Source organism: Myotis lucifugus, unplaced genomic scaffold (assembly GCF_000147115.1).
Source record: "Myotis lucifugus unplaced genomic scaffold, Myoluc2.0 scaffold_276, whole genome shotgun sequence".
NCBI lineage: Eukaryota > Metazoa > Chordata > Mammalia > Chiroptera > Vespertilionidae > Myotis > Myotis lucifugus.
Genome location: NW_005871324.1, coordinates 410122 through 433144, shown reverse-complemented (window position 1 = coordinate 433144; position 23023 = coordinate 410122). Strand labels below are relative to the sequence as shown.

Genomic DNA, 23023 nt, shown 5'->3' with positions numbered 1-23023 from the left:
GCAGGAGGCAGCTGATCGATGTTTCTCTCTCATTGATGTTTCTAAGTCTCTATCCTTCTCTCTTCCTCTCTGTAGAAAAATCAATAAAATATATTTTAAAAAAAAGAATAAGTTGCTAGAAAACGGCACTACGTGGACTTACTTTTTAAAAAATATTTTATTGATTTTTACAGAGAGAAAGAGAGAAGAATAGAGACTTAGAAACATCAATGAGAGAGAAACATCAATCAGCTGCCTCCCACACACCCCCTACTGAGGATGTGCCCACAACCAAGGTACATGCCCTTGACCTGAATCGAACCTGGGACCTTTCAGTCCACAGGCCGACGCTCTATCCACTGAGCCACACCGGTTAGGGCTTGACTTACTTTTTATTCCCAAGTGTCCTATACATAGTGAGCTCTCAACATCTGATGAACAAATGCCTTACTTTAAATGTTTTAAGAAGCATAACAACTGGGGTGAATTAATTGGCAGACATTCTAGATCAGCAGGTCCTTGAATAACATCATTTTGTTATAATGTTAATAAGAAATTTAACCTTTGCTTATATCAATTAGACTATGGTAAAACCGGTTTCATTACATGTCATTTTGCATAAATTTGAAGAAACCATCAATGACATTAAGCGAGGATTTACTGTATTTTCACAATAATGAATTAACAAGCTCTTAAAAATAAAAATCAGTGTAAAAGTTACCAGGCTAAAATATTAAATAATCTTGTTAATAAAATTACAGTGTTCAAAGTGGCAATATTAAGGAAGAAAAATTAAAAATTGGAATGAGCAGCATTCCTTCACTAGGAAAGACAACTGAACATATCACTTTGCTGCAATACATGTTTCTTAAACTTCAAAACAAGGGTACAGTTGCTCCTCCTTGTCCTTTCCTTCCAGGAAATCCAGTCCAAAAGCTATTAGGTGGGATCAGGTGACCTAATGTTCTCTGTGGGGTGGGGAGAACTACGGCAGCCCAGGGCGATATGTAGCATCCAAGTGGAGTTAAGAGTGGGCTCCAGACTGAGACATGGTCTAGGTGTGAGATGAAGAGGGAATCCATGTGGGTAGGTAGTGGTAGCCCAGGGGATTAGTCTGAGGAGGGTGAACAATGGATCCATGGATTATAGTGCACAAATCAACATTAGAGGTTGCAAAACGTAATTTTTCTAACTTTATTATTCCTTCTGCATTTATTGACTGGCATTCTTTTTAAAATATATATATATTAATTTCAGAAAGGGAGGAGAGATAGAAACATCAATGATGAGAGAGAATCCTTGATCAGCTGCCTCCTGCACGCCCCCTACTGGGGATCGAACCTGCAACCTGGGTATATGCCCTGACCAGGAATCACACGGGTGACCTCCTGGTTCCTGGGTCGAGACTCTCAACTGCTGAGCAACACCCGGCTGGGCCAATTTTAGAACATTTTTATAACTGCAAAAAGAAAGCTTGAACCCATTAGCAGTCTCTTCCCTATCCCACTGGTCCTCGGCAACCACTAATCTGTCTAGATTTTTCTGTTCTAGACATTTCATATAAATGGAACTATACAATACGTGGCCTTTTATGATTGGCTTTCACTTACAAAATAATGTTCATCCATGTTGTAGCATATATCTGTGCTTCACTCCCTTGTATTCCATGTATGAATCTACCTCATTTTATTTTATCCATCATTTGGACATTTGAACTGTTTCTATATTTAGGCTATTTTGCTATGAATCTTCGTGTACTTTTTGTGTGGTCATGTTTCATTTCACTTAGGCATATACATAGGAGTGAAATCCTCACACTTACCTGACTTATTATTTATTTTTAAAATATACTTTATTGATTTTTTTTTTAAGAGAGGAGGAGAGGAGAGGAGAGGATAGAGTTAGAAACATCTATGAGAGAGAAACATCGATGAGCTGCCTTCTGCACACCCCTTACTGGAGATGTGCCCGAAACCGAGGTACATGCCCTTGACCGGAATCGAACCTGGGACCCTTCAGTCTGCAGGCCAACGCTCTATCCACTGAGCCAAACTGGTTAGGGCTTATCTGACTTTAATTACAGCTATCCTACTTTGTATGAAGTGATATCTTATTGTGGTTTTGATTTGCATTTCCCTACTAATGTATTTATTGGACATTTGTATATTTTCTTTAGAGAAATGTCTATTCAGATCCTTTGCCCGTTTTTAAACTTGGTTATTTATCTTTTGGGTTTTTTTTGGTTATCTTTTAATTTTTGAATTGTAAGAGTTTATCATGTAGTCCAGGTATATCTTATTGAAATACATGATTTACAAACATTTTTTCTCATTTTGTGGGTTGTCTTTTCACTTTTTTGATGGTTTACTTTGTAGCACACGTTCCTAATCTTTTTTTTAATGGCTTTATTAATTTTAGAAAGAGAAGGAAAGAGAGAGAAACATCAATTGGTTGCCTCCTGTACGCATCCCAACTGGGGACTGAACCCACAACAGGGGCATGTGCCCTAACTGGGAATGGAACCGGCACCCTTACTGTGCATGGGACAACACTTAGTCAACTGAGACACACCAGCCAGGGCACAAATTCCTAATCTCGATGAAATCCATTGTTTTTCTTTTGTTGCTTGTGCTTTTGGTGCCAATGTCTAAGAGGCTCTGCCTAATGCAAAATTGCAAAGATTTACTTCTATGTTTTCTTAATGGATTCTAGTTGTAGCTCTTAAATTTAGGTCTTTGATCCATTTTGAATTAATTTTTGCACATGATGTGAGGCGTGGCCCAATCTAATTCTTTTGCGTATGGCTATCCAATTGCTCCAGGACTATTTGTTGAATAGAGTATTCTTTCCCCAATGAATGATCTTAGCATTCTTATTGAAAATCAGTTGATCATAAACCTATGGGTTTATTTATCGACTCTCAATTCTATTCCACTGATGAATATGACTACTCTTATGCCAACATCACACTTTTTTTTTTTTTTATTATTACTCTATCTTTTTAGTAAAGCTTGAAATTAGGAAGTGTCTTTCAACTTTATTCTTTTGTAAGGTTGTTTTCGTTATTCTGGGTCTCTTGAATTTCCACATGCATTTCAGGAACAACCTGTTCATTTCTGCAAAAAAGCCAACCGGGGCTTTGATAGGGACTGCATTAAATCTATAGATCACTTTGGGGAATATTAATACCTTAAAAGTATTAAGTCTTCCAATCTATGAATATGGTATATCTTTCCATTTATCGTCTTTTAATTTTTTTGCAGATAGGAAACACCTTTATTATTAGCCTTAATTCATTCATCATGTAGTGTACAACATGGATCCCATGTCCAGAGGAGCTGTATCAATCTTTCCTGGCTGTGGCTTGCCCCTCCAGTCCAGATGCCAGGCTTCTGTCCATCATACCAGGGAAGCAAACCCTACCTTCCCAGGAGTTCCTGGAGTGCTGAGGGTCAAGACTGTCCCAGGATTGTGTAAGACTGTCCTAGGATTAGAACTTCAGTCTCTCCCATCTTGGCTAGGGTTTTGAAGAAGACAAGGCAGGAGCCTAGATGATCAGTCACTGATTTTATGATCATTTAAAAAAAAAAAGGAGTCTGAGAAGAGAAGCTGGGGTCCTTGGTCTGGGGAATCTCCTTGAGGCCCAAGCAGCTGTGTTTCCCTGAATTTTGCAGACCAGGCCATGGTGCCCCAGTGTCCTGTCCAGTCACTGGCTGGAGCTATAGGGTCAACTGAAGGTACATTCTTCTGAACAGCAGCGTGTTTCAGATCAGAGTTTTACCCACCAGATGTATGAAGGACAGAGGAAGATGAGGTAGACGGTGACAGTGCAAGGTGGGAAGTCAGAGCAACAGGTGCCGACAGTACTGTGGCTGGGACAGGTACTGGGCCTGATGTACTCGGTAAGGGCCACCTGAGCCTTCTCCTGAAGGTTTTCCATGTGCACTGGGTCTGAGAGGCCCAAGGCATTGGGTGTGAACAGCGTGATGGCCTTGAGGCAGAGGTATTTGGCTGAATCGACCTGCAGGTAGTACAGCTTGTCTACCTTTCCTGGAAGGTGCATATCCAGTCCATGAAGGCTACAGGGCAATGGGCATGGCATGCAGACCAGTGATGGCCAGCAGTGGCGCTGTGTGCAGGGGCAGTACAGCCTGTGATGCATCCACTGTAGCTCAGGTGCAGCAGTGCCACCTGGTGGGCCACCAGCAGGTCAGGGAAGAAGGGCCTAGGCACACCCAACTCCACCTTGCTGAAAGCAGCTCTGTTGCCTGCTCGCACACTTGTCCATGCCCAGTACCACATCCACCCCTGCTGCTGCCAGCACAGAGCCCAGAGCCCAGGAGTCTACCTGAGGATATCTAGGTCTTCTTCTTCTTTTTAAAATATATTTTTATTGATTTCAGAGAGGAAGGGAGAGGGAGAAACAGAAACATCAACAATGACAGAGAACCACCGAAGGCTGCCTCCTGCACAGGATTGAGTCCGCAATCTTGGCATCTGTCCTGACCGGGAATCAAACTATGACCTCCTGGTTCATAGCTTGACACTCAACTACTGAGCCACGCCAACCAGGCTCTAGGTTTTCTTGAATGCACATTAATTTTTATCAGACTGAATCCACGTTCCTTTTTCTTACCTAAAACATCTGTAGATTTCCCTACTTATTTAGCTTTGCTACCTATTAAAATAGAAGTATATATATATATATATAGACTAGAGGCCTGGTGCACGAAATTCGTGCACTGGTGTGGGAGGGTTCCCTCAGTCCTGCCTGTGCCCTCTCAGTCCAGGATCCCTCCGGGGATGTCCGCCTGCCAGCTTAGGAGCGGGCCTAAGCCAGCAGGCGGACATCCCTCTCGCAGTCCAGGAGCCCTTGGGAGGATGTCCATCCACCTACTCACTGCTCTTTACCACTCAGCTCGCTACTCCTTAGCATTGCTGTGGAGGCAGGAGAAGCTCCCCCCACCACCGCTGCGCTCACCAGCCGTGAGCCCAGCTTCTGGCTAAGCAGCACTCTCCCTGTGGGAACGCACTGACCACCAGGGGGCAGCCCCTGTGTTGAGTGTCTGCCCCCTGGTAGTCAGTGCACGTCATAGCGACTGGTCGTTCCGCCGTTCGGTCAATTTGCATATTAGCCTTTTATTATATAGGATATGATGCTCATATTCAAGGAAATTCTCAGGACTGTAAAGGATCTAGAATTTTCCTGCTTACTGAAAATGCCTTATTTGGGTATTAAAGTCATTGAGGTTTCCTGAGTATTCTTCTTATAAAATTTATTTAAGAAAACAGTCACCAATGAAACAGATGATTATGTTAACTTACACATAATGCACACAAGCCTACTTTTATATCCTTCCTATATAATAAAAGCCTAATATGCAAATTGACCAAATGGTGGAACAACCAGGAACAACTGGTTGCTATGACACACACTGACCACTAGGGGGCAGACGCTGAACACAGGAGCTGCCCCCTAGTGGTCAGCGCACTTCCACAGGGAGAGCACCGCTCAGCCAGAAGCCGGGCTCACAGCTGGCGAGCACAGTGGCGGTAGCCTCTTCTGCTTCTGTGGCAGTCGGACATCCCCTGAGGGCTCCTGGACTGTGCAAGCTGGGCTGAAAGACCCCCCACCCCTACTGCACGAATTTCGTGCACCAGGCCTCTAGTATAAGCATAAAAGTACACATTATGGCCCAGCCCTTGTGGCTCAGTGGTTCAATGTCAACCTAGGAACCAAGGGGTCACGGTTTGATTCCCTGTCAGGGCACATGCCCAGGTTGCGGGCTGGATCCTCAGTAGGGGGCATGCAGGAGGCAGCTAATAGATGTTTTTCTCTCATTGATGTTTCTATCTCTCTACCTCCCTTCCTCTCTCTCTAAAAACCAAGAAACGTATATATTTTTAAAAGTACACATTATGTAAGAGCATAGAAAAAACTCTGTAAGAAAATACACTAATCTGTTATAGTGGTTACCTCTGGAGAGGAAGGAACAATGGGATGGAAAAGAGAACTAGTACTCTTGAATTTTTTTTTTGCCATAAAAATATTTTCACATATTTCTGGTATAATTTTAAATATGAGTAAGAATAAATAAAAACAGGCCCAGTAAAAGTTTTTTCAGTATGTATCATCCTAAAAGTAAAGAACCTGCCTGACCTTGAGATCACAGGTGGTGTTGAGCAACAGGTTGGAAGGTTTGAGGTCACGGTGCAGTACATTAGCTGAATGGATATATTTTAACCCTCTGAGGATCTGGTAAAGAAAATAGCAGATATGGTCGTTGCTGAGGTGTTGTGTCTTCAAGAGCTTGTAGAGATCTGTTTCCATGAGGTCCTGTACTATATATCTGTTTGGACAGGTTAAGGTAACACACCAAACAGCTGGTCACACTTAGCAAAGCACTGAAAACAAATGAACCCTTTCCTCAATCAGTTCATTTTAACATCATGAGGACCATAAGGGAAATGAGAAACTGATGAAAACTTAGTATTCCTTTATGTAAGGAATCTGAAGTAGTTAACTCTTTTTTAGATCTTGTGAGACAAACAGCATTATATTTGCTTGATAATGACCTATTATTTGCCTACATTAAGACCTGAAACAGGCTGTTATGGAAATATTCACCAATCTTGAAATCCTAACCTTCTTGGTCTCCGAGTTGTCCAACATCAAAAAGCCCCTCCAACGCTTGTTGGAAAGAGCTGGGTGAAGGTGGTGACCAGCAAGCATCATACACTCCTTTCTTTGGCCCAGCAACAACTTGTAATGTCACTGTTCTTCTACCTCCCTTCTTGTTCCCTTCTCCTCAAAAATCAATACAGGCCTAAAACACACTGCTATTAAATTCAACCCTCAATCTATCTACTTGACTTTTTAATTAATGTTAAGATCCTAAATAAGACTATGAGAAAGGTGCTTGTGCTAGTTTTGTTTCTCTTGCTTTCTTTTCATGTATCTAAGCATCTATAACTTTAGCTATGGCTAAATTATTTACAGAAATTAAGTTATAAGCCTTTAGCTTTTTGTTGTTGTTGTTCGTTAATCCTCACCTGAGGATATTTTTTCCATTGCTTTTTAGAGTAGAAAGGAGAGGTGGATGGGGAGGGAGAGAAAGAGAGAGAGAAAAAGAGAGAAACATCGATGTGAGAGATATATCAGTTGGTTACCTCTTGCACATGCCCCAACTAGGGCAGGGGATCGAACCCGAGATCCTTCATTGCACAGGCTGACACCCTAACCAGTGAGAAACACTGACCAAGGCAAACCTTTAGCTTTTAACTTCACTATAATAGCATTTCATTAGTAATTATTTTGCATTTCTTTTATTTTTTATTAATCCTCACACAAGGCTATTTTTCCATTTATTTTTAGGGAGAGTCAAAGAGAAAGGGAAAGACAGAGAAACGCCGATGTGAGAGAAACACATCGACTAGTTGCCTTCTGCATGAGCCCTTGACCAGGGCCTATGCTGGAAGTACGTGTCCTTGACCGAATCGAACCCGGGACCCTTTGGTCCGCAGGCTGACGCTCTATCCACTGAGCCAAACCGGCTAGGGCTATTTTGCCTTTCCTTTATTCATTTCTGTGTTCATATTAATGTATGTCTCCTATAGATTCATGCTAGATGAAACATGACATGGGATTCAAATGAAACATTACTTGCAAACTTGTTATCAGAAAGAGATTTGATTTTTATGGCAAAAGGTAAAACAAGACAACAGTTGGTAGGAGCAGAAGGTATTTCACTTAAAATATGTTACAACTTAGTAACAGAGCTATTTAAAAATGGAAAGGGCTGCCTAGAGATAGTGAGCTACCTCTCCCTGGAGGCGCAGAATGCAAATTAGGCAAGCTGGTAGGAATCCTGCACTAGCTGAAACTGTAACTTTTCTGGCAGATCCTCTTCAGTATATTTAATGCCTTTATCTTCCAAATATAGTCTTTGCCCAGGTAGCATCCTCTGGACCTCCTTAGTCCAGATTTCTAATTGTTGGTCCTAGTTAACATAATTTCAGAGGAGAGTCACCTTAAAGATCATGAGGGGCTATTACAGCCGTGGGCAAACTACGGCCCGCGGGCTGGATCCAGCCCGTTTGAAATGAATAAAACTAAAAAAAAAAAAAAAAAAAAAAAAAAAAAAAAAAGACCGTACCCTTTTATGTAATGATGTTTACTTTGAATTTATATTAGTTCACACAAACACTCCATCCATGCTTTTGTTCCGGCCCTCCGGTCCAGTTTAAGAACCCATTGTGGCCCTCGAGTCAAAAAGTTTGCCCACCCCTGGGCTAGTACCTTAATTTTAAAGATGAGAAAACGGAGACCTAAAGGTAAAATGACTTTGTCTAAGATTAGGACTGTCTGGATCTGACCAGGTGATATCCAGAGTACTCTCTCTCTCTTCGTCTACAACATTTTCTTTTCTGTTTCATCGTCATAACAAACTATATCTTGAATGAAGAAAGCATGACTAGAAATGGTATTATCCAAGATTTTCCACAACTACACGTAAAGGAAATCTTTACTGAAATTGACAAGAGAAAACTGAATTTGTCCTGATAAAATGCATCAGAGAAAAATTTTATATAATGCAAGTGTTATAGTAAATGGCAAACATATTACAATTTCCCTTTAAATGTGCTCTATATACTTTTTCTTTAATCTGGTAAGTCCAGGACATTTCAAATTACATTTACTCAACAAGGTACCAAGTACTAGAGCCCGATGTCTGCAAAGGATACACATCTTTCATTTGCTCGATGGTTGGCGCTCGAATAATATCATTGATTCCAATGATGTTCTCGTGTCTGAAGCGCAGTAGGATTTTTATCTCCCTCAGGGTTCTCTGGCAGTAGGTCTGGTGCTCAAAAGGACTGATTTTCTTGATAGCTACTCGAACTTTGTTGACATTATCATAAGCAGAGCTAAAAAAAGGAAAAGGAAGGGGTAAGAGATAGCATTAAAACAACTCAGAATATCCTGGTAGAAAGAATGCAAACTGGTAAAGTATTAAATGTTTAACACTCTGGTTAAATATTTTTTTAATACATGTGAAGGCAGCATGTATTTATTCACAAAAAGGCCCCAAACTATGGGAGATGCAGCTGGAAAAAGGGAGCAGAGGGCCTGGCCCTGGTAATTGTGGATTTTTATAAACCTGGCAACATGGGTTTATGACACACACACGAACATTTCCCACTGTTTTTTTGTTTTGTTAATCCTCACCCGAAGATATTTTTCCATTGATTTTTAGATCGTGGGAGGGAGGGAGGGAGGGAAGAAGAGAGGGAGGCAGGGATGAGAAGGAAGAAGAGGTGGAGGAGGAGGAAGAGGAGAAGAGATTGATTGTGGCTGCAGATCACACCTGCAACCCTTCAATGCGCAGGTATGTACCCTTGAAGAGGAATCAAACCTGTGACCCTTCAATGCGCAGGCCAAATGCTCTAACCACTGAAATACCAGCCAGGGCTTTCTCACTGTTTTTAACAGCAACTGCATTCTGGTGAGAGTAATAATTTCTGCCTCCAAAACAATTTCCTACTGTTGTTTCAGATTCCTCTGACTCAGCCAAAACATTCACATGACCATCAACTACATCTTCATCCCTAACAAAATGGACCCAAGGGGACACACCTTGAATGTTTTTTATCAAAATGACATGACTTTCTCTCCCCCTGGAAGAAATTTAACAAAGACATTGGGTAGTCTTATAACAAAACCTATAGAGTATTTTTCAAAAAATACTTTCATAGCCCAGTTCAAAAAGGCCCAATTCTTTCCAAGTTGTCATTAAGGTCTGACCTAATAGAAATCCATGGAGAAGCAATTACAACTATATCTTTAATTTTATGGTAAATTTGAATCTGTACGATCAGTATTCTTTTTTGCAAGAACGTTTCATATTAATAAATATCAACATCTGGCCCATCAAATGAAGCAATGAAATAACACTGACAGGTAGTAAGACATTACTTCTTGTTTCTTCAGGGTAAGTGCTAGAAATATAAAACAGTAAAACAAGTTCATTGCAAGTCTGTGCTTTTACAATGATATTTATCAGTCTACTTATTCAGAGAATTATTTGATGCATTTGTCTGACTCTATCACAAAACTATGCTATAGGGAAGTGATGGCAAACCTATGACACGCGTGTCAGAGGTGACAGGCAAACTCATTTTTTTGGTTGATTTTTGTTAAATGGCATTTAAATATATAAAATAAATACCAAAAATATAAGTCTTTGTTTTACTATGGTTGCAAATATCAAAAAATTTCTATATGTGACACGGCACCAGAGTTAAGTTGGGGTTTTTCAAAATGCTGACACGCCGAGCTCAAAAGGTTCGCCATCACTGCTATAGGGGGACCTTTTCTTATCCAGCTTCAATTCTCCCACAATACCATTAATATAGTGTGCACAGGTGCCCCCAATACTTTGAAATCTATTTCCTTAAATACAAGAATCATTGCTTAAATCTTATTTTGCCTTGGTTTGGTGAATGAAGACCCAAACCACTGATTTGAAGGTAGGCAGGCAAAAGGATATATTAAGCAAGCTTAATCAATATTGAGAATAAATTTTATTTTACTATTTTTTATTTTATTTTCTAATCCTTAAGAGAGAGGGGAAGGCAGAGAGATATATCGATGTAAGAGAAACACATCGACTGATTGCCTCCTGTATGAGCCCCGACCAGGGCCCTGGCCGGGGAAGAGCTTGCAACCAAGGTACATGACATTGACCAGAATTGAATCCAGGACCTTTCAGTCTGCAGGCTCTATCCACTGACCCAAACTGGCTAGGGCAAGGGAATAAATATTTTTTAAAAATATATTTTTATTGATTTCAGAGAGAAAGGGAGAGAGAGAAAGATAGAAACATCAATGATTCATCACTGATCAGCTGTCTCCTGCACATCCCCCACCGGAGACCAAGCCTGTGACCCAGGCATGTGCCCTTGACTGGAATCGAACCTGGGACCCTTCAGTCCACAGTCTGTCACTCTATCCACTGAGCCAAACCAGCTAGCAAGGGAATAAATATTTTTAGAGATTAAAACTCTTTTAGGGAAATTCAAATCATAGAGCTTAAGTTCAACAAAAGGGAATACAGGTTAAAATAGTTGCAAAATATTGGTTTAAACTCAACATGTAAAATTCTAGTTTTCCTGAAACATGGTAGTCAAAGATGACCATGGCCATAAGCTTGCTTTCAAGAACAAGACTGTTAGGGGGAGGTGTTTATGGTTAGTGTGCCCCTCCAATTACATCAACACTTTCTGTTTTAAGCGAGAAGGTATGAGATCATTCTCATTTAGTTCCCACTTGAAAAGAAGGTGTGACCCTATCTATGGAATTGGGCCTGTTCTTGTCTGCTCTACTCCATTCTGCTGTCTTTTTGGATTACACAATCTGTTGTAGAACCAATCACAAACAGTTTACACTCTTCCACAATACTCTGTATTTGCTCATTTCTCCTATTTATTGTTCTGATACTTGACAAATATATTTTATCAGTATACCTTTTACCATGGATTATTTGGTGTCTCTTAATATGTGTTAATTTGGTGTCTCTTAATATGTGTTAATTTTTTGTTGTTAATCCTCACCCAAGGACATTTTTCCATTGATTTTTGGAGAGAGTGGGAGGGAGGGGAAGAGAGAGAGAGAGAGAAACACTGATGTCAGAGAGACACATCAATTAGTTGCTTCCAGAATGCACCCTGACTGGGGCCAGGGATTGAGCCTACAACCGAGGTATGTGCCCTTGACTGGAATCAAATCTGAGACCCTTTAGTCCTTGGGGTGACGCCCTATCCACTGAGCCAAACTGATTAGGGCAACAGTGTTAGTTTTAAAATCATGTTGGTATTATCAACCCCATTATCTTCTTTCCCCCTCTAAGAACTTAATCCTTGCTCCTTCTCCCAACTATTGCTATATATGCTACAGCTTTTACTTTATCCAGTTAACTGCCATGAGTCCAAAATGGAAACCATCCCCACACGCCACAATATTTTGAATTTAATTTAAAAAATCAACTTGCAATGAATATTATAAAAATAAATATATTACAATTCGGGTGTTCTTGAATATTTTCAGCTGAAAATTCTCACGAAAAATGATTTTAAAGTTGGTCAGGGCCACTTAGGGAAAACAGTTTAATAGATGCGCGTGTGGGAGGATCCACAGTTTGCGTCTACAGATGCTTATGGCGTACAATGGGTTAAATGTGAGTTCTGTAAACAACTTAAGGTTGCAGTTTGGGATCTTAATCCAATCTGTGGCTACACAGTCTTTGGGTAGATTAATTTTAGATATTCATATTTCTCTTTTAGCTGATAAATTTGCTATTTTCAAAAATAAAAATTCAAGGTTAAATAAATTGCTCAAGATTAGGAGAATAAAGAGTTTCCTAACTCATCCCTCTAAGGTGAATGGGAAGGGGTCAAGGTGAATATACTAATACTAGAGGCCCCATGCATGAAATGCACGGGGTGGGGGTGTCCCTCAGCCGGCCTACACCATCTCCAATCCGGGACCCCTCGGGGGATGTCCGACTGCTGGTCCCTCTCGAAATCCAGGACCACTGGCTCCTAACCACTCACCTGCCTGCCCGCCTAATGCCCCCAATTGCCCTCCCCTGCCGGCCTGATCTCGCCCCCAACTGCCCTCCCCTGCCAGCCTGATCTCGCCCCTAACTGCTCTCCCCTGCCGGCCTGATTGCCTCTAACTGCCTCTGCCTCAGCCCCCACCACCATGGCTTTGTCTGGAAGGATGTCAGATGTCCGGAAGATGGCCAGTTGAACCAGTCTAATTAGCATATTACCCTTTTATTAGTATAAACAATACAGATGAATCTTAAAATAATTATACTGAGTGAAGCCAGACCAAAAGAAAATTTCTTGCATTCATATAAAATGCAAACTAATCTATGGGGATAGAAAATAGATCAACAGAGTTGCCTGGTGCTGGTGGGAGGGACACATAAATTGAAACTAGGTAACTTTTGGAGGTGATGAGTATGTTTATTATTTTTATTGTGTTGATAATTTCACGGGAAGGTATGTCAAACTTATCAAACTGTACACTTTATGTGCAGTATATACAGTATTCTATATCAATTACTTCATCAGGGAGCACTCATAAAAGGAACCAGGGTTCCTTGGATGTGTGGTTTATTCCCAGGCCTGTGTGGGTGGGAACAGACAGATTCCAGAAATGTATTTGACCAGTAAATGTGAAAGTAGAAGCCCACAAAATTCTGGAGATTATTTAACATGTTTTGTGATCACTTAGGGAAGAAAGGGGAACCAGAATGAGTCAATTATGAACAAATCATCCTAAACTAACTTCATTTCCTGTTTTGATAGGGTTACCACAACAACACGAGAGTGATGCCAGAGTTGTGGTAGATTCAAACCTCACTTGTTAAGCACTTCCTATTTGTGAGACTTCATGTTAGGACTGGTGGCAAAAACAAATAATGATCCCAACTCTTAAGAAGCTTGCAATTTAATGAGGGAAGGAGACAGGAACAGACAACATACATACATACTGCCTTTATCATAGTAAAACACATCTGAAACACCGGAAAAGCTGGGTAGATTAAGTCCAAATAAGGGTTTTAAGGAGAGGATTAAAAGATGAAAGGCGAGCAGGCTTTCAAAAGAGGAGCAAGGTTATAAATATAAAGAAAGGCAAGGGCCAACACATGGAGAGGAAAATGAGCAGAACATACATGGGAATGACTGGCCCTCACCCAGTCATGCCCCTCCTCAGGAGGTAGTTTATGGGATCCAGGGAACATGCCCATCAGGAGCTCAAGAATCCACCTGTCTCCCAAACTGGCTTCCAAGGCTGTGTGTACCTCCTGCACAATGGCTCTGTTGAGCAGAATGCTCCTCCAGTGTGTGCACAAGGGGTAACCAAGGGGCAGCATTTGCAGGGTGTGCACTACACCTGGAATACCATGTCATGTGCCCATGCACAGAAGCTCAAGCTCACGATGGAGACTGCTGGGGCTGAGAATAGAAGAGGGCTATGCTGGAGATCTGCTTGGTTTGAACCGTTGGCACCAAACTCTAAATAGGCCCCCAAATATCAATTAAAACTTGACCTTCCAGGTCTTTAAGGTTTATTGGTCATGGTAAGGAGGGAGAATATATTCAATGTTTCTTAGTTTGATTTATATGGTATGTAGGGCTCCATTGTAGTCTTGATCCAGGCTAGCTTATATTGCAAACTTTTAATACTCTCTACTCTTGATCACATCTCCACCTTTCAAGATCTTATTTACTACCTTGTAAAAGGCAACAGTTAACATAGTTGATGTCATACTTTAAGTTTTGTTTCCCTCATGTCAAGACTTCTGTTTTTGGTATATATTATATATGAGGCAGATGAGTACTCAGCAGCAAAGTACATTAAAATACTTAAAAAACTTAGAATTCTTAGGAGCTTGAGGGTTTTGTTTTGTAATAAATGATTGACAGCACTCTAAATCTATCATATCTATAAGGATTATTGGTGTTTTTTGTGATGACTAAGTTAGGATCAGAAATATCCAGGTTTATTAAATAACTTTCTCATTGTGCAGATGTAAATTGAATAAACATTCAAACTGAGATCAAACAATCCTAAATAGTAATTATTTATGTATTTACTGTATATTATTGATACATTGCTTTGCCTTGTTTCCTGTATGTACATCACTCAAAATGTTTATAATTTACTATTTCGAACTAAATGGTGGTAATAATGAAAAGAAGTTTTATTAGCAATTCTTATTTTAAAATAGCTGCAATTTATTGAACATAACATAAGCACTGCTCTATGTTAACATCTGTGGACATCTTTCAGAGGGTGGTATTTTAATGGTCGCTTCAAAAGCAGGTAAGGTTTGTTTAAATACAGGTCATCAATGAGAAAGACCTGTAGAAAGGAGAGCTGCAGGAGCTAAAGCATGGAAGGTAGAGTACAAGTGCTAGGTCATTCAATATGGCTGGAGTTTAGAACCCGCCCAGGGGAAAAGCAAAAAAGGTGATGCCAGACTGAGAAAGCCGAGAAATCTATACTTTTTTTTAAAAAAAATTATTTTTATTGATTTCAGAGAGAAAGAGGGGAGAGAGGGAAAGGAGGGAGAGAAACATCAATGATGAGAGCGAATCATTGATTGGCTGCCTCCTGCATGCCCCCCACAACCCGGGCATATGCCTTTGACCAGAATCGAACCCAGGACCCTTCAGTCTGCAGGCCAATGCTCTATCCACTGAGCCAAAACAGCCAGGGCAAGAAATCTATATTTTATTCTGATAATAGAAAGAATCCTTGGACCATGAGAATGACGCTATCAGAACACAGGTATTTCTATAGACTGAAAGAGGCTAAAACTAGAAATAGTTAAGACTAGTGAGAAGACTATAGTTGTAATTCTCAAAATATTTATACTCTTTACTACTCTGAAATTACAACAGTTCTTAGATCTGCTGCTTGAGCTTGCTATTTAAGGCATTAATAAAGAAGCACATACATTAAAGATGTATTTTATCAATATTTAAAAAGCAGTATTTGAAGAAAACTGATTTCCTTGGTAATCATAAATAATTTATCTTATTCATTTAAAAACAATCTGAAGAGCCACAGGTTTCAATGACTGCCTAAAGCAGCGGTCACCAACCTTTCAGACCTCACAGACCACCAGTTGGCGACCGCTGGATGAAAGGATCCATGCAGAATAAAGATTAAGAACTCTCATTAGGCAGTTTACAGACTCAATGGAAATGTCAGACAGAAAACTAGTAAAGAAGTTTGTATTCAAGAGGAAGAAATGTCAGTCTGGGACCTTGAAGGAAGCATACTGAATAACTTAAAAAATTTTAAATATTAAAGTCAATTATATTTATCAATCATCTACATTGTATTGAGCGCTATGAATACAGCAGTGTAAAAATAGAAAGCTTCCTGTTGTCATGAACTTTATATAATATGGGAGGGGATAAAAAACATTAATATATATTATAAATATATAAATTAGAATGGAAGCCAACAAACAATATATAAATTATATAATTAATGTCATCATGGATAACTAGAGAGCTTATTTTAATTAGGGGCTTAAGGAAGGCTCTTCCTCTCTAAGGAAGTGGCATTTAAAACAGAGACCTGAAGAATGAGCAGGAATTAGCCAGGTTGAGGGGTGGCAGAGAAGGTTAAGTATTCTATCGAGCAGGGAGGGGTTAGGCCTGAGTCTTTGTGGACCCAAAAGAAGGCCATGTGGCTGAAGTGTACCAAGCAGAGAGGGAATGGCTAAAGATAAGGGCAAAGAAATAGGCAGTAACCTGGCAGTTGTGCTAAGGATTTAAGATTTATCTTACATGCACTTCCACTTAAAGCTGGGGACTAAGAATACCCAATTTATTTATATATATGTATTTTTTAATGTATTTTTATTGATTTCAGAGAGGAAGAGGGAGATAGAAACATCAGTGATGAGAGAATCAATGATGAGGGAATCTTCGATCCAGCTGCCTCCTGCACTGGGGATAGAGCCAGCGACCCCGACATGTGCCCTGACCTGGAATTGAATTGTGACTTCCTGGTTCAACACTCAACCACTGAACCAAGCCAGCCGGCGCCCAATTTATATTTTTAAATGATCTTTCCAGCTGTGATATTAAGAATGAATCGTATAAAAGGAAAAAGGAAAAACAACACACAAGGAAACCATTTGAATCATTGCAATAGTGAGAAATGATAGCAGCTTGCACTAAACAACAAGCACATTAACTGGCATTTTAAGCAGGTTCATTGTGTTAAACCATGCCACCCAGTGCAAAGACCTTTAACATCTCAGGCCCAAGGGCACTATAAACCAGTAGCACTCTTAAGTCAGTAAAATAATTGAACAAAGAAAAACAACCACATCTTTGAGGGGAGTAGTAAAACCCCTGAAGTCTACAAGAATGATGACAGTGGAGACAGGAGGAATTAGGAAGACTGGAAAAGAAAGGTGCCGAGTGGGATCTTGTGAATGAAATGGGTAAACAAGTCCAGTAATACCATTAAGGCTGAAAATGAGCTGTGCAGACAGGAGAAAAAAATTTGCAATATGTATTTAGAATATAAAGAATTCTTACAAACTTCAAGATAAGATGACAACACAATATTTAAAAATAGGCAAAAGATTATAGACACTGAAGTGAGATAAGAAACACAAGACAAGATGACTGGTGAGTCATAGGGAAATGCAAACTAAAACCATATACTCATTAAAGAACAGCTAAATAAAAAGAACTGACCATATCAAATGCTGATGAGGATGTAGAAAAGCTTGAACTCTCATAGAGTCTGCAGGTGGAACTGCAAAATAGTACAACCACTATGGAAAAGTTTGGCAGTTTCTGAAAAGGTATACATACAGTTACCATATAACCCAGCAATTCCATTCCCAAGTATTTATTCAAGAAATGAAAATATATGGCCACAGAGACTTGTATATAAATGTTTGTAGGGGCTTTATTTATAACTAGAGGCCCAGTGCACGAAATTCGTGCACAGGTAGGGTCCCTAGGCCTGACCAGCGATCAGGGCCGATCAGGTTCCCCGCCTCTCTCTTCCCTCGCTTCCTCAGCACCCCGCCGCCGCCACCGGTCCCCTACCATGTTCTGTGCCACCCCCTGGTATTCAGCACACATCATAGCGAGCGACTGAACTCCCAGTCTCCCGGCTGAACTCCCGAGGGGACACTTTGCATATTAGCCTTTTATATATATCGAAGATAGCCACAAACTTGGAACAACCCAAATATTCATCCACAATGGCAGGGTAAACAAACTGTGCCATCAATACAATGGAAAAGTACTCAGCAATGAAAAGGAGACAACTACTGATATATGTAATAAGGATGAATCTGAAAAACTAAGTGAAAGAAGCCAGACACACAAAGAATACAGACTTTTAAAATTCCATTTATATAGAATTCTAGAAAGGTTGAAGCTGATCTACAGTGTCAGCTGATCTCTGGTTTTCTGAGGTGAAGACTGACTGAAAAGGGGCACAAGGGAGCTTTCTGTTATGTAATGTTCGTATCTTCATTGTGATAGTTGGTTACACAAGTATATATACATTTGCCAAGATTCATATAACTCTGAACATAGAAAAGTTGTTAGTTTATTGTACAAAATTATACCTCAAAAGGTGATTTTAAAAATCGGAGCTGTTCTATAAAATTATGGGTTGATTTTCTTTCATTATTACAGTACTATTTATTTATTGTATTTTCTATTCAACAGCAACTGTAAATCTACTTTTACCCCACCCTGTATACTCACATTAAAGGCAACTGCAAGGGAAATATTCTAAACCAGTTCTGAACAATGGCAGTATCATTAAAATAAGTGCCCAGCCTTCCATAGTCATTTTCTAAAGCTTTGATATAAATATAAAATTTCTGGTATGTTCAGATTTTCTCTCTTTCCTCCCCAGCCCCCTGTCATTATAGTCATTTCACAGCAGACTCAATAATATTTATGGAAAATAGCTTGTTTAAATAAAATAGATGTCTTTTTTTTAATTAGCTGTAGAGTCACAGCTTTCATGCACAGACTTGAATTATACTGCATTACTTATCACTGAGTAACAAAAAGTGCTCTCATACAGCACACAATGGTAATCCATTTCCCCACTGAAAGATAGCAAGCAGCACTCTTGAACACACTAGAAATTTGGGCTATAACTGTGGAATTGCTATAAACTCTAAAATAATTGGGAATTATTAACTAAAATTTCCCAGTTTAATATAAAATGTAAAATTAATTTAAGAGTGGTAGATAACTTACTTTTAAAACTTTTGGGGAAAATCATAAAATAAATTACAAGAAATCAAGTAATTATTTTAAAATCCTTAATGTTTTATAATGTATTATAAAAATAAAAGATGATATCCATATGCTTCATAAAAATTCTAAGTTTTAGAAGTTCAAACAGGTTAGGTTCCCAAATGCATTTTTCTTTGAGGAAAATTAGATCTTTTAATAAATTATAAATGCTCCCATTATTCCATAATCAAGGTTATGTGAGTGTACAAAGCACTAATTTTCCCACTTAATAACTTAGAGAATCTGACTTGTCAAGTCATTCTGTGTGGAGTTCATGACTACTCCGCCTTATGATTTGGAAGAAAGTTTAAGGGCGTATTTCCCTAGGGCTCATTTCCTTCACATACTAGGACTTTATACATTAAAATAGATATCTTATCATGCACAAGCACCACATATTGTACCCGGTGTTAAGCAAGTAAAATGCTACCTATCAGCCGTGAATGGGTTATTTTTAAAGAAAGCTATTAAGCTGTTCTCTAAGCTATCCATTTTGGTGAACTTTAATTATCTGAACACAAAACTACAGTATTTCATTTCACAGATAAAAATTAACTTGTCTTCAGAGGTAAGTAAGTTAGACTGATCTAAATTAATGTTCTAAAAATAAGTAGGTAGATAATAATATATTTCTTACTTTAAGCTTGATTCTCTCATAATTTACTAACCAAGAAAGCCAGTGCAAAGTTTTCTTTAAGAGGGTGCAAATGATTAAGTGAGCAAATAAAAGCTAGTCAAAAGTAATTTTAGCTATAAAATCATCATAATTTTACATTATTTTAAAAATCAATGCTTCAACATAGTATAGATCAGTGGTTCTCAACCTTCTGGCCCTTTAAATACAGTTCCTCATATTGTGACCCAACCATAAAATTATTTTCGTTGCTACTTCATAACTGTAATGTTGCTACTGTTCTGAATCGTAATGTAAATATCTGATATGCAGGATGGTCTTAGGCGACCCCTGTGAAAGGGTCATTCGACCACCAAAGGGTCGCGACCCACAGGTTGAGAACCGCTGGTATAGATAATCACAGCTTAAAACTCATGTCATTAACATGTATGCAACCTGACTAGACAAGGTGCACAGCCCAGAGCTTGATCAAATTTGTCTACAAATGCGTTTTTTAATCTCTTCAAGTAATAAAACAGGGCTAAATAGTCAGATACTAGTAAATTGCAATTCTGGCCCTCATCCCTTACTAGTTGAGACATCTCTTAGCAACCATTTGCTTGGCTCAAAAATTAGGAAAGCTAAAAAAAAGAGGATAAGCTCAAGGATTGTGAAGAGTGTAGAATAGCAGATGCAAAGACTAAAAGATATTAGTTAGGCCTTCTCCCCCAAAGTGGTATAGTCATTTTTATTACTTTATTTATTATTACTATTAATTATATTTATCACATGAGACCCTAAAAAGAAAGAAATATCAGACCTCAAATCAGGAGGTCTGAGTTTTAGACCCAACTTGGCTCTACCCTTTATGTCTGCTCTGATAGCACTGGTCAAGTTACAAAAAGGAGAAGGTTCCATTACTCTGTTAGGCTTCTTCCAGACATTGGGAAGTATAAAATAAAACAAACGAACAAAACATAATATATACAAGAGAATGGGGGGGGCCCTTTCTCCCTCCCCACGTGGGTTCTATTCTGTGGGACTCTTTTCCTCTTCCCATGTGGGAGTCTGTACTTGTTCTTCAATAAATTTCCACCTTTGCTATACTAAAAAAAAAAAAAAGAGAGAGAGAGAGAGAATGGGGAAAATACCCTCATACCCAGTTATGTGGTTGAACGTATATACATATGCATGCATAGATATAAACATAGAAAGATGAAGACTTGTAGTGACTCAAAGTTCCACAAATTTTAGGTGGACTGAAGTACACAAATTATTATTTTTTAAGTGTAAAAAACTTATCATCTTTCTCCACACGAATAGGAAAAATTAGTCTATGTTACTAGATCTAAGATTGCTTATCAGAATTTAGCACTGTGACTATCAACATCCTAAAACCCACAATCAAGAAATTTTGTTTTGCCCTAGCCGGTTTGGCTCAGTGGATGGAGCATCGGCCTGCGGACTCAAGGGTCCCAGGTTCGGTTCTGGTCAAGGGCATGTACCTTGGTTGCGGGCACATCCCCAGTAGGGAGTGTGCAGGAGGCAGCTGATCGATGTTTCTCTCTCATCGGTGTTTCTAACTCTCTATCCCTCTCCCTTCCTCTCTGTAAAAAAATCAATAAAATATATATTTTTTTAAAGAAATTTTGTTTTATTTGAAGCATACTAGGGTAGCACAAAGTCAGTTATTATTCTTTGCAACATATAAACTCATCCAAAGCAGTGCTACTTAGAAGTGACCTTTGTAATTTGTGCTCTGAACTTGTCATGAGAGAGAGACTCTGATGAAGGAGATGGGTTACTCACTTTTTGATCATTCCCCTCCCTACATTTCTTTCCTCTTCAGTTATTCCCTCCCACGCTCGCTGGGCAAGAATTTTGGAATGGTCCAGGTCAGGCTGGCTACAGTGAGCTATGATAACGGCTAGAGGTAATCAACAAAGACTAAGAGCATCAAGTCTCCCCCAATGCCAACCATTCAAGGGTAGCAGCACAGGCAGTTCCATGTGCCTCTGGACCTGACGTAGATAGAGTAAGAAACGAGAAGGGACCTCATTAATCATAATGATCATAGTTTATTGAGCACTTAGCAGTGTTAAGAGCTTTAGAAAAATCCTCATATACTGTCTTTACCAGAACGCTTTGAAGCATAAAACTTCTATTTGATAGATGAACAAACCTAGGTAAAGGGGAGGAATCAATTAACCTGTCTGTGATTGCATAACTAATAGCTAACAGAACTAGGATTCAAGACTAAGTGTGCTGATCTCTAAAACCCTTGTTCTCAGCCACTACACCATACAAGGGCCAATAGTACTTCCTGGCCATGCTCTCTGGGTGGTGATGAGCCACCATTAGGCTCATAATTGAGCTGGCTGACATGTCAACTGAAAAGATGTTGAAGAAGGCAGACAGTGATGACAAAAATAAAAATAATCATAACGATCATGCTACAGAATATGTTCTGCTTCCCAAAGTAGCCTATGCATTTCAAAGGCTCTAGCTATTTAGATCTTCTTGCTCAGGATGAGCCAAAAGCTGTCGCCTCTGAAACAAGAGGCAAATATGTGCTGTAAGTGAGTTGTCCAAGAGCAGATTTGAAGGCAGAAGATGTAAAGGCAAACAAGACATAAGGGCATGAGAAAGGGGCCTGAATGAAAACAAGTAAAACGATCATGTTGAGCTTGGCCGGCATGGCTCACTGGTTGAGCATCGACCTATGAACCAAGAGGTCACGGTTTGATTCCCAGTCAGAGCACATGCCCGGGGTTGTGGGCTCGATCCCCAGTGTGGGGCGTGTGGGAATTCTCTCTCATCATTGATGTTTCTCTCTCTCTCTCCCCCTTCCTCTCTGAAATCAATAAAAAGATATTTAAAAAAAAAAGATCATGTTGAACACCAGTGGAAATCAGTATTCAGAGATTTTTTAGTGATGTCAATATGACAATAAAGTTATTTCCTCCAGTATATATAATCAGGCTGTAAGCAAGATCAGACAAAATAAGGTTGGGTTCTTGTAGAATAGGAGGAAAGAGATCAAGAGAGAGTGAGATTTTGGTCAGTCAGCAGACAGAATCCATATCAAGGCCAGACAAGAGCAGTAGACTAGGAAAACCATTAAGGTGAAGGTCTCAAGTCGGGGGTAGAGGGGAGAGAGGGCATGAGGGTAGGGAGTTACAGTCTGAAAAGAGAATGATCTACTTCATATAAGGCTGGACCCTTGCACACCTTTGTAAGCTGTACCCAAACAGGTCAAGGGGAAGAGGCTCAGATGACTGTCCACATTACCAAAACGTAGAGGAGTCAAGAAATCAAGTCTCTTATGAACTGCCTCATTGTCAGAAATATTAAACACCTGACTCCGACATGTGGCAAATGACTAAGATGAGGAAAATGGTTAAACTTGCCTGCACAATTAAGCAGGCAGTGAAGTATTATGCAACAGATGATAAACTAGGTGAAGTAGAAAAATGTGACATAATTATAATTCTAAATGCCAGAAGGAAAATCTCTAGGCAGCTCTGAAAAACTATTTTTTACTTCTTT

The 23023-nt window shown here is 39.6% G+C and overlaps 1 protein-coding gene across 1 annotated transcript in view; it reads right to left on the bottom strand.

Annotated features, from left to right (window-relative positions):
* The window catches only part of MAPK1 (mitogen-activated protein kinase 1), a 53050-nt gene extending 31741 nt beyond the window's left edge, over positions 1-21309 (bottom strand). Inside the window, exons 1-3 of the mRNA XM_014465008.1 lie at positions 21284-21309; positions 8725-8907; positions 6140-6329 (exon numbers count right to left, since the gene is read on the bottom strand). Of these exons, the coding sequence (XP_014320494.1) occupies positions 6140-6329; positions 8725-8907; positions 21284-21294 (384 nt within the window). The 5' untranslated portion in view covers positions 21295-21309. The remainder of the gene's footprint in view (positions 1-6139; positions 6330-8724; positions 8908-21283) is intronic.
* Positions 21310-23023: the final 1714 nt, after the last annotated feature.